General features: G+C 37.8%; 1 protein-coding gene across 9 annotated transcripts in view; it reads left to right on the top strand.

Moving 5' to 3' along the window:
* homer1b (homer scaffold protein 1b) overlaps window positions 1-12,920 on the top strand; it is a 198,745-nt gene that overhangs the window by 100,140 nt on the left and 85,685 nt on the right. For 8 of the 9 annotated variants that reach the window (XM_010902459.3, XM_020044810.3, XM_034296250.1 and 5 more), the window contains one exon: window positions 3,720-3,851. The exons of the other annotated variant lie outside the window; for it this stretch is intronic. In XM_010902459.3, the coding sequence (XP_010900761.2) occupies window positions 3,720-3,851 (132 nt within the window). The remainder of the gene's footprint in view (window positions 1-3,719; window positions 3,852-12,920) is intronic. 9 annotated transcript variants of the gene reach the window in all.

The following is a 12,920-nucleotide window of genomic DNA, read 5'->3' as shown; positions in this document are numbered from 1 at the left end:
TTTTCTACACCGGGACTCTTTTTGGACATAATTAACAGAACTACTCACCCCTGAACACCCGAGGCTAAGTATCATTACAATGCCTTTTCACTGTAATTGTTGTTGCAACAACACGGAGGAGAATGTTCGTCTTAAGTTAAAGATAGCAGAGTTAGAGGCTCGGCTTCTGACGCAAATGCCAGGCAAGGGTATGCTTTGGAGTTCCTCAAGGCTCGCTTCTGGGCCCATTACTTTTCTCACTATACATGCTCCCTCTGGGCGATGTAATCCGAAATCACAATATTAACTTTCACTGTTATGCTGATGACACACAGTTATATATTTCAATGAAGCATGGAGAAGCCCCTAAATTAGCTATTTTGGAAGCATGCGTTTCAGATATTAGGAAGTGGATGACAGAGAATTTCTTGCTCTTAAACTCAAATAAAACAGAAATGCTCCTTTTAGGACCCAAAAAACAAAGAGCGTTGTTAGCAGATCTCACTGTAAACCTCGACGGCTGCATGGTCGTATCCCAAAAAACTGTAAAAAACCTTGGCGTTACCCTTGACCCTGACCTCTCCTTTGAAGAACATATAAAATATGTCTCAAGAGTTGCTTATTTTCATCTTCAAAACATCGCAAAAATTAGAAACTTTCTATCAAAAACTGATGCAGAAAAATTAATCCATGCTTTCGTTACTTCTAGATTAGATTACTGCAATGCTCTTCTCTCTGGTTATCCAGACAAATTAATAAATAAACTTCAATTAGTGCTGCACACAGCTGCTAGAACTAGAACAAAAAAATTTGAACACATTACTCCTGTCCTGGCATCCTTACATTGGCTGCCTGTTAGGGTTAGGGCTGATTTTAAGGTTTTACTCTTAACCTATAAATCAATACATGGACTTGCTCCTACTTACCTTGCTGAAATGATCCAGCCATACATACCTACACGTAACCTTAGATCGCAAGATGCAGGCCTTTTAATTGTACCTAGAATTTCTAAACAAACAGTTGGCGGCAGGGCCTTTTCTCATAGAGCTCCACTCCTGTGGAATGATCTGCCAATTAAGGTTAGAAATGCAAACTCAGTGCAAACTTTCAAGTGTCTACTAAAAACTCATCTCTACAGCACGGTTTGTAATTAGGTGTAGCCTGGCCCGGGGGCGTGAAGGTGACCAGTAGGCTTGATACTGTCCACCCTTGCTGTCTTGCCAGGTGGGCTCTCGTCGCCACTGGGATGCCCTCCCTCCAATGCCCTTCGGGGGAAGAGTCACTGGCTTGTTGTTGACTCTCTATTGCGCACTTGTGCAGTTGGGCTGTACGCTGCTAGCAATACTCGGCCCTCATTCAGGGGGGTTGCGGTTGGTGGGTGTCCCTTTGGTTGATGCCTGGCAATGTGGTTGGATTGATTTCCTGCCTGTTGGGCCCTGTCCGGGGCCTACCCCGGGTAGGGCCACAGTGTCACCGGACCCCCCCGTCTCAGTTTCCAAGGTGTTACGCTGCTATATTATTGTGCTGGGGGACATGAGGGATGTCCTACTAACTTTTCTCAGTTTCCTCCAATTTTAAATTTTAGAAGGAGATGAGGTCCTGGTCCACACCTGCGGATTACCTGGTTTGGGGGGACCGTTGCTGTTCCTGTCCTTGTCCACCTGGTCATACTTCTGACCTAGTCTAAAATCAAATATACTCTGGATTTAGCCCAGAGAAATGTATTTATTATTCCAATTGGACTCTTAATATCTCACCCGGCACAGCCAGAAGAGTGACCCCTCTGAGCCTGGGTCCTCTCTAGGTTTCTTCCTAAAATTCGACCTTCTTAGGGAGTTTTTCCTAGCCACTGAAATTCAACACTACTGTTGTTTGCTCCTTGGGGTTTAAGGCCGGGTGTCTCTGTAAAGCACTTTGTGACAACTGCTGTTGTAAAAAGCGCTTTATAAATAAATTTTGATTGATTGAAAAAATTTTTTGATTGAGTTAGCTAGCTATCTTTATTTTCAAGTTTAATCTAACAAAGATTACAGTACTAGTAGCTTATTTGCTAGATAACACTGAGTAGTGCCTATGGCTGTTTGAAAAAATGATAGTGAATGATTTGAAAAGAAGAACGCCTGCTAAAATTATTTGCACAATCTCTGTCTTAGTTTTCACCATAGGGTCTGCAAGTAGCTAGCTAAGTAATGGAAGTGCCACCATCAGTCAAGTGTATAAGTAGCTCAGGTTCTTGGTAACAATCTCCACACAAAAGCTGGCAATATTTTTCTTCAGTTTAGATGTTTAGAATAATTTAGATATAGCTAATGTGTGTTCAGTATTTTAAGAATTCGGTTTATGCTATGTATGATCATGGCAGAAAAGTGATAGACATAAACAAACAGGCACAAACCAACAGGTAAATCATTGATAAGTGCCACGCCAAGATCTGTCATCATGTAAATCAATCAGTCAGAATAGGATCTCTGATAAAAATGAATTTAGGATGTTACTGTATGTGTTTACATTATGCAGAAGAGAGGCTGTCATAACAATAACACTGGAAAGAAAGGTAGCCAGAGCGTGGGAGAGAGAGAGAGGACACAAACCAACCGGTAAGATAGTGGGAAGTATTAATTTAAGGCGGTCTATAGGAGCAGATTGGACAGATTGAACACTGTCATATTAATCATTTTTAAAAATGCACTCTGGTTACATTATCATCTATCTGAAATTACTTTCCAGCTGAAAAGTCCCACCTTGCAAAAAATTCTCACACAGTATAATTTACCAGAGCTAGTTAGGACAATTGCATGTTCAGAAAATGCTACTGGAATTTTCCTACTGAAAGCTTGAGTACTATCAACACCCTCAGGGCCTCTGTACAGAAAGACACCATTATTTGGGGTAACTATCTATTTGTTACACCCTTTTCAAACATAATGAATATTGCAAGCCAGTGTTGTTGAAACAATTATCACCCCCAGTATTTTCAACCAGATTTTCAACTCCGAACAAAGCTGTGTCGGTCGCTCTGGTCCTATTCACACTTCATTGGTCAATAATGCCAATGCATTTTTTAACCAGAGCATGTCTGTATCTAACGTAGTCATGGACAAATAGAATCGAACTTGAAGTGGATTCTAGAAGTGGAAAAACACATAGAACTACATATTAAATAGACATATTGGTGAATACATTAACATTCACACTATAGTCAAATGTACCCCCCCAATATCAGAGTCACTCCTACGCCCTTGGCTATAACTGTGGTTGGAGTTAGGAGTTTCTGGTTGTGGTGAGGTTAGGCTTTTGCATTTAGGATTAGGTTAGGGCTAGGGAATATAGAAATTGATATGGTAATGTTTGAGGTCTCCATAGAAGTAGTAAATGTGTGTGTGTGTATGTGCATGGTGTGATGGTGAAAATACAGTTCGTTTTTTCTCTAAAAGTGTCTGGGTTTTTTAGTCTTTAGAGTTTGAGTTATGATCTGACTCTGTTTTACACTGCATTTTTTATTTCATACTGTAGAGCTTGTACTTCATAGAGTGAGTTTAACACATTTAGTTCACAGCTTGGAACCCCTTTCACTATTCTTCATATTCTTTCAACACGTATTCTCTGTGCATCATGAGTCACCAGCTAAGAAGTTACACTGACTGCAAAACTTATGAATACAGTATGAGAATTGAGTGTTATTACCTCGTTATATACTTTTATATAATCACGTGTGTGTGTGTGTTTGTTTGATTTTCTAGGCGATAATCAACAGCACAATCAGCCCCAACATGACCTTCACCAAGACATCTCAGAAATTTGGTCAGTGGGCCGACAGCAGAGCTAACACTGTTTATGGCCTGGGCTTTTCTACTGAACACCACCTTGCCAAGGTACACACAAAGTCACATGCACACTTGAGCATCTCTTAACATCAGAACTGCCAGGCCTTTCAGACCAACAGTATCAGCCAGATCCGAATTCTCATCATTACCATACGAATCGACCCTATTAGCATGGACATTCTCCTCCGCAGGATCACCATCCAGCCAGAGCTTCAGTTCAGCTACTGGGTTGTCTTGAAACTATATAGAATAGTCTAAAAACAATCATTTACAGAATGTGTTTGTTTTAAATGGTTAATGAATTTGAAAAAATATAATAATGTGTTTGTATTGAAGGTCTTACCATATGAGAAAAAAAGACTAAAAAGAGAATACAGAGAATGATTATTTCTAAGAACACAGACTATAGTATTTTCATTTGTTATATTTATAGTTTGAAATAGTGTTCACCTATCGAAAGGTTTGGTGTCTGTATTTTTCAAGGTTCAAAAGATACTGATGGTGAGGGTAATTAGCATAAACTCGCATACATGACATAGTTAAAGCACATAAAGGGTTTTTACCAATCACAGATTTTATGTCTGTAGCTGGAACATTTCCAATAATACAGCCTAGTAGTTAATTAACACTATTTACTCTAATTAGCATATGTAAAATCAATAACCGTTTCATAATTTCCAGAGGGAATAGTTTAAACGTGTGGTAAAAATTTTTTTTGTGTCTGTAGCTCGAACGGTTAAAAAAATACAGCCTAATTGCAAATTAATACTAATTACGCAAATTAGCATGTTAAATCGATAAACATTTCCTAATTTGAAGTAGGGACAACCTAAGCTTGTGTAAAAAAGTTGGTTTCGTGTCTGTAGCCCGAACGGTTCAAAAGATACAGCCTAACACTAAATTAACTGTAATTACGCTAATTAACTTATGTAAAATATATTACCATTTCATAAGTTGCAAAAATGTGTAAAACAAAGTTGGTTTTGTGTCTGTAGCACGAACAGTTCAACAGAAACAGCCTAAATTAATTTAATGCTAATTATGCAAATTGCATATGTAAAATGTATTATTGTGTCATTATATGAACTGGGGATCGCTAAACTGGTGAATCAATGTTGGTTTTGTGTCTGTGGCTTGAACAGTTCAAAAGATACAGCCAAATGGTTAATCAACACTGATTATGCTAATTAGCATACGTAAAATGCTAATTACCATAAGAAAAGGTTTCATTATATGAACTGGGGATAGTCTAAACATTTGAATGAGAGTCAGTTTTATTCTGTAGCTCGAACGGTTCAAAAGATATAGCCTAATAACAAATGAATGCTGAATACGCTAATCAGCATAGGTAAAGATACAGCCTAATAGCTAGTCAACACTAATTATGCTAATTACGCTAATTAGCATCTGTAAAATCAATAAATGTTTCATCATATGAACTGGGCATAGGCTAAACGTGTCAAACAAAGTTGGTTTTGAGTCTGTAGCACGAACGGTTCAAGAGTCATTTTCAGTTATATTCTAGCGATGTAAATAACAGTTATACAGTCAATTGTTTATGAACATGGAATATCATTCTTATTTAGGATAGCCTCAAATCTTTAAAGTTCTTATCAATATATGTTTATAATTACAAAAGTAAACATAGTAAAAAAAATCTGAATACAAGCAACTCAAGTTGAGCCAGTCTGTACATATTGGTGTTGGTTTGGACTTGATAGCTTAAAAAATCTAGTAGGAGATACGTCTAGAATTTGACTTTTTTACCATTCAGGTTTATGAACACATTTTCCCCATTGAAATACATTGGTGGCTCATTTAAATTTTGACATAGTTTTAAAAGTATACTAGCTATTAAAAAGATCTGCTCAAGCAACCCAAGTTTGCGCATTTGAGACGTTTGGGAGTTGGTTTTGTGTTTATAACTTTTACCGTTTAGGCTGTAGAGCTGGAGGAATAATAATAACAAGAAGTATGGGAGAAACCTATAGTTGTGTTTTGCCTTTGGCAAGCACACCTAATTAGTAGAGTAAAAGGATGATCAAATGATAACTTACAGTAGTGTTGGTTTGTTTCTTTTTTTTGCAAGGAGGCTCAGGCATTGGAGGGGGCAGCTCATTATCAGAATCAGATGAAGATCTATTTCTATTTCGGGATCTATTTCTATCGGACTCCATCTCATCTAAATTTTGCAGCATCTGCAATGCTGTCAGGGCGGCAAATTGTCAGGTTCTGTTTGCCATTGTGAACTAAACGCTGTAAATTGAGTCTGAGTTGTGTCTGACTTTCTCACCAAATTCAGATTATATAGTTTCTACCCTCATCTCAATCTTCATCATTACACTTCAGTCACATGCATAGGTGTGTCTGGGTTGATCAGGGGGTTATCTCCCATTCATCTATTGCTATTTCATTAGATTAGATTCAACTATATTGTCACTGAAATGCAGGGATAGCGGCAATGAGGTTCCCTAGTTTGGCATGATGGGTCTACAGTCATCAGCCTCATCCGGGATGGTGACAAGTCTGCCTATAGACAGGAGGTTGAACAGCTGGTTCTCTGGTGTGGTCAGAACAACCTGGAGCTTAACCTGCTTAAAACTGTAGCCCTGTGTCTGTAGTGGAATCCTTCAAGTTTCTGTTACCCACTATCTCCCAGGATCTAAAGTGGGAGCCCAACACAGACACTATCATTAAAAAGGCCCAGCAGACGATGTACTCCCTTGGCCAGCTTAAGAACCTTAACCTGTCCATGAAGCTATTGATCCACTTTTACACAGTCATCATCCAGTCTGTTCTCTGCACATTCATCACTGTTTGGTTTGGAGCTGCCACAAAACTGGAAAGGAACAGACTACAACTGACAGTCAGAACTGCAGAAAAGATCATTGGTGCCAACCTGCCCTCCATCCAGGACTTACACAAAACCAGTCAGTAAAAGGGCAGGAAACATCACTGCAGATCCATCACACCCTGGATGCTACCTGTTTCAGCCCCTCCCCTCTGGTGGGCGCTACAGAGCACTGTATGCCAAAACGAACGGACACAGGAACAGTTTCTACACACAAGCCATCACTCTGATGAACAGTCAACTTCAGACACTTAGTGCCAGGCACAATTCCTGTATAACAACCCCGTAACTCTGACCCTAACATCCACCTGTCTACTCCTTATTTTTTTTGTCATCCTGTAATTCAATGCTGTTCATACTGTGTATATACTGTATTTATCATATCCACCTACCTCATGTACATTACACCTGAACAAAATGTACTTATTTATTTATTCCTGCATCGTTTGCACTCTGCTCCATTACACTAGATTTATATATATATATAGATTACATCCACCATCATTATGTAAATAATAATACTTTCCAGCACCTTTTATACCCTGCTCATTGCACTATTGTCTCATCAGTCTTACTATGTTATTGTTTTGATTTATTATGTGTACTGTATATTGCAGTCGGTGACTCTTGTTGAGTGTCCTTTGTTTATGTTTTTTTTTTCATGAGTAAGCACATCTTGAGTCTGTATAATCCAGAGTCAAATTCCTCGTATGTGTACACATTGTATGATTTTTAAATAATTAATTAGCATTTTATTGCATGACATAAGTATTTGATTACCTACCAACCATTAAGAATCCCGGCTCTCACAGACAAGCCCTCCTGTTCTCCTCTCATTACCTGTATTAACTGCACCTGTTTTAACTAATCTGTATAAAATACACCTGTCCACACACTCAATCAAACAGACTCCAACCTCTCCACAATGGCCAAGACCAGAGAGCTGTGTAAGGACATCAGGGATAAAATTGTAGACCTGCACAAGGCTGGGATGGGCTACAGGACAATAACCAAGCAGCTTGGTGAGAAGGCAACAACTGTTGGCGCAATTATTAGAAAATGGAAGAAGTTAAAGTCAGGGATCAGCCCAGAACTACACGGCAGGACCTGGTCAATGACCTGAAGAGAGCTGGGACCACAGTCTCAAAGAAAACCATTAGTAACACACTACGCCGTCATGAATTAAAATCCTGAAGCGCACGCAAGGTCCCCCTGCTCAAGCCAGCGCATGTCCAGGCCCGTCTGAGGTTTGCCAATGACCATCTGGATGATCCAGAGGAGGAATGGGAGAAGGTCATGTGGTCTGATGAGATAAAAATAGAGCTTTTTGGAGGTGAAAACATCATTCTTTGGGGATGCTTTTCTGCAAAGGGGACAGGATGACTGCACCGTATTGAGGGGAGGATGGATGGGGCCATGTATCGCAAGATCTTGGCCAACCACCTCCTTCTCTCAGTAAGAGCATTGAAGATGGGTCGTGGCTGGGTCTTCCAGCATGACAATGACCCGAAACACAAAGCCAGGGCAACTAAGGAGTGGCTCCGTAAGAAGCATCTCAAGGTCCTGGAGTGGCCTAGCCAGTCTCCAGACCTGAACCCAATAGAATATCTTTGGAGGGAGCTGAAAGTCCGCATTGCCCAGCGACAGCCCCGAAACCTGAAGGATCTGGAGAAGGTCTGTATGGAGGAGTGGGCCAAAATCCCTGCTGCAGTGTGTGCAAACCTGGTCAAGAACTACAGGAAACGTATGATCTCTGTAATTGCAAACAAAGGTTTCTGTACCAAATATTAAGTTCTGCTTTTCTGATGTATCAAATACTTATGTCATGCAATAAAAAGCAAATTAATTACCTAACAATCATACAATGTGAATTTCTGGATTTTTGTTTTAGATTCCGTCACTCACAGTTGAAGAGTACCTATGATAAAAATTACTACATGCTTTGTAATTGGGAAAACCTGGAAAATCGGCAGTGTATCAATTACTTGTACGTGTACCTGGTGAATAAAGCTGATTCTGAAAAAGTTTTTGTAGATTCTGAACAAATCCTTTTTCACCACTGGCCGCTTTAACAGCTAATTAGCCATTTGTGAAATACATTGAGTATCTATCAATACAGGTAACGATAACTGACTTTAGTCAAGTGAAAAGACGAGAGAATTGTGTAGGCAGCGAAGTGTTTGTCTATCCTGAACAAATCCTAATGTCCACCAGAACTGTTTTATTTTAGGCTTCCTATTACATAGCTGGGTCAATGACAAATAAGGTTTTCAAAATGAAAAAAATATTATGCATATCAAAATGGATGTAAAATGCCTTTTTAGGTTCACAAGAATGTATTCTGTGTATTCTTGTTTGTTTTATAGTTTTAAGATGGCATTTATGCATTTTTTAACAAGATATTCCGAATTCACCACCCAAGAAATGTCAGGTTCAATTGTACTTGAAAGTTAAATAATAAACAATGTATTTCCTTCATTAAAATAAGTACATATGAATCATTATAGTGTCTAAAAAATATATCACATAATACATTTCCCTTTAAGGACTTTATATATTGGACTTCTATTACATTTCTTGGAAACTGACACTTATTTATGTTTTTAAACATCCAACTTCCCATAGAGAGAAAGAAAATAAAAATTTAAACTGTAAGAAGTATTTGTATACATTACATAAGGTATTAAAGTTAATATTATGGCTCAACTTTACAGTTGCAATGTAAATGTATGTACATTTGCTGGTTGCACCACCTGACCATGACTGGTTGCGCCACCTGACTGGTTGCACTACAGCTCAATAACAATTGATTATCACCAAATGCTTTCATGCATTTTATAATGGTTTATTTTAAAGCTTGGAACAATTTATTCTGCAAATAATATAATTTCAAATGATATATTATTCTTAAATATCATTCAAAATCATTGTTTTAATGAAACACTAAAGGCTGAAACTAATGTTTTTCTGAACACATCTTTGAACATATTTTTTAAATATGGTTGCTACTTCAAATGAGTATGAGTTCTTAAGCCTAAACATAATTTCAGTGTATTAACTATCAAACATTCTTTCAAGTATGGCTCAGGCACTGGAGGTTCACAATTATATACTGGGTTTATTTTTTAAGTCGTGCTGATTTCTCTTTGCTTGATAATGGCATCTAGAAAAAAGAAAGTATTAAAATACCTTAGATAATACAATATCATACAAAAATATGTATATTAACATTAAAATGCAATTAATGTATTATAAATATCAATTAACATTACTTTTTTCAATTGATCTAACTGTAAATCTGGTTGTACCATTTTACTTTTGGTTGTGCCGCCTGATATTTTAAAGTCCATTAAAATTTTACAGGCATTAACATGAACACCTACATTCACTTTTAGCCTTGTGGTAAAGTGTATACATACATTTATTAAATAAAACTGAAATTGCTATAAAGAAAAACATTGTTCATAGTTTACATGGGGTCATACCACCTGACATGGTAACTTGACCCAACCTCAACAAGGCTAAAAATAATTTATAATCAAACATTTGTTAGAGAATTGCTTACCTTGTAACTGCACTATAGGGGTCATTTGGGGTCCTCTTATGTGATGCCATATCCTGTTCATGGTTTTCTTAAAGTGATACTACATAAAGATGCTTTCTTTGTCGGTTGTGTTATTTGACATTTAGACAAATGCATTTTTCTGAGTAAAAAAAAATGCATCTAATACAGCACTGTTTCACAACTTTTAATAGTTTGTAAGCACTTTAACAAACAAATATGCCAAACTATTTATATATGAATTTTATTGAGTAATAAAACATTTACTACAATTGTGTTCTCTGCGTCTATGATTCGGACGGTTGCACCACCTGACATTTTGGGGCTATGGAATATCAATATCTAATCATTTAAATAAAATAAATTGGCTCTTCATAAAGTAAATATCATAGAATAATTTTACATTTTACATTTATTTCTTAAAGAAAGTTATATTTAAAAAACACAAAAAATGCACATCAGGTCATTGACCCAGCTACATAAGTTTATTGCCAGCAAAGTTTTTGTCTGTCTTGAACCTCAGACATAATGCGTTTAGACTGTTACAGGAGTCAAATGTGGGACCTGTTGTTCCATAGACCGTGTCTCTAACCACTACGCTATTTAACAAGGTGTAGTCAGTCAGGGACGGACTCACTCACTCACTCACTCAGTAAAAGACATTCACTCTTCTAGGCTGGCTCCACGGTCCAGCAAAAACAGGAAATTAGATACCACTCCTAATTTTTCTTAAATCTGCATCTCTACATGTATGGCAGTCATTCCATTCCAGTGTCTGTTAAATTCCAACACACACCTTATTTTACTTAATGAAACTGATTAGGTGATTACCAGAACCAAATCTAATTGAACAAGGAAAAGTATAAAAACCACTGCTGTGGTCATCACTATCCTCTAGCAATAGGACCAGCTGGATGGCAAAATTTGTGCAAGTAGTACCTCAAAGGTCATTTGAATAAAAAAAGTACTTCAGCATGACAAAAGAGTTGAAAATATAAGCAAGCAAGAGAATGGCAGGGGGCGAAAAGGACTGACCGAGATGACAATCAACTTATTCGAATGTCACTCGACAACCGTAGGAAGACATCAAGTGACCTACAAAAAGAATGGCAAACAGCAGCTGGGATGAAGTGCATGGTGAGAACGGTTCGAAACAGGCTCCTAGGGGCAGGACTGAAGTTGTGCAAAGCTAGAAAAAAAAACTTCATTGAGAAGCAAAGAAGAGCCAGGCTGAAGTTTGCAAAAGACCATAAGGATTGGACCATAGAGGAAAGGAGTAAAGTCATCTTCTCTGACGTGTCAAATGTTCAGCTTTTCCCAACACCTGGTCGTCTAATGGTTAGACAGAGATCTGGAGAGGCCTACAAGCCACACTGTCTCGCACCCACTGTGAAATTTGGTGGAGGATCGGTGATGATCTGGGGATGCTTCAGCAAGGCTGAAATCGGGCAGATGTGTCTTTGTGAAGGATACATGAATCAAGCCAAGTACAAGGTTATCCTGGAAGAACACCTTCTGCTCCTTCTGCTCTGACAATGTTCCCCAAATCTAAAAACGTTTTTTCATGCCACATAGCCAGGTCAATCAAGGTGTGGATGGAGGACCACCAGATCAAGACCCTGTCATGGCCAGCCCGATCTCCAGACCTGAACCCCATTGAAAACCTCTGGAATTTTATCAAGAGGAAGATGGATGTTCACAAGCCATCAAACAAAGCCAAGCTACTTGAATTGTTGTGCCAGGAGTGGCATCAAGTCACCCAACAGCAATGTGACAGACTGGTGGAGAGCACGCATGAAAGCTGTGATTAAAAGTCAGGGTTATTCCACCAAACATATAGATTTCTGAACTTCCTATAAACATTACTATTTTGTTGTTGAAAAATGAAATAGATTTGTTTTCTTTTCATTATTTGAGGTCTGAAAACAATGCATTTCATTTGTTATTTTCTACAAATAAATACTCTAAATGGCATTATTTTTATTTGGAATTTGGGAGTAATGTTGTCAGCAGTTTATAGAATAAAACAAAACTGTATATATTTCTCAAACACATACCTATGAACAGTAAAACCAGAGAAACTGATAGTTTTGCAGTGGTCTCTTAATTTTATCCAGAGCTGTATGTTGAATTGCCAAGTAACCTATATCATTTGTATTATGTTTCAATGCTAGCCTAATTCAATAATGGAATGGTCATGGAAATCTTGTATTTCATTTGTAAATTCATTCAAATTCAACCCAGACTCATATCATTCATCTGGGAGTTTCGCACATTCATCCACTAACGTCATGCATTCAGTAAGGGGTGATTAGCAAGCAAGCAAGTTGTATTATATAGCACAATTCATACACAGAAACAATTCAATGTGCTTTACAAAGAAACATATAAATATAAAAATACAATAGAATAAAAACAATAAAACATCATAATATTAAAACATCAAATAAGAAAATAGAATAAAAAAAATAAAAACATAACTGCTAGATTCCATTATATATTCCAAGAGGAATCTATAAAAGCTGTAAGACTATACTGTGTGGTTAGGTTTAGGCGCTTGTTTCATACGCGTGAGAAAAGAGAAGTGTCTTTAAAAAATGTATACATTTGGGGCACGTCTAAGATCTTCCGGTAGTTTCTTCCAGTTGTGGGAAGCATAGCTGCTAAACACAGCTTTGCCATGTTTAGTTTGGACTCTGGGCTC

Source organism: Esox lucius, chromosome 13, assembly GCF_011004845.1.
Source record: "Esox lucius isolate fEsoLuc1 chromosome 13, fEsoLuc1.pri, whole genome shotgun sequence".
NCBI classification, from domain to species: Eukaryota; Metazoa; Chordata; class Actinopteri; order Esociformes; family Esocidae; genus Esox; species Esox lucius.
This window is presented reverse-complemented; position numbering and strand designations above follow the sequence as displayed.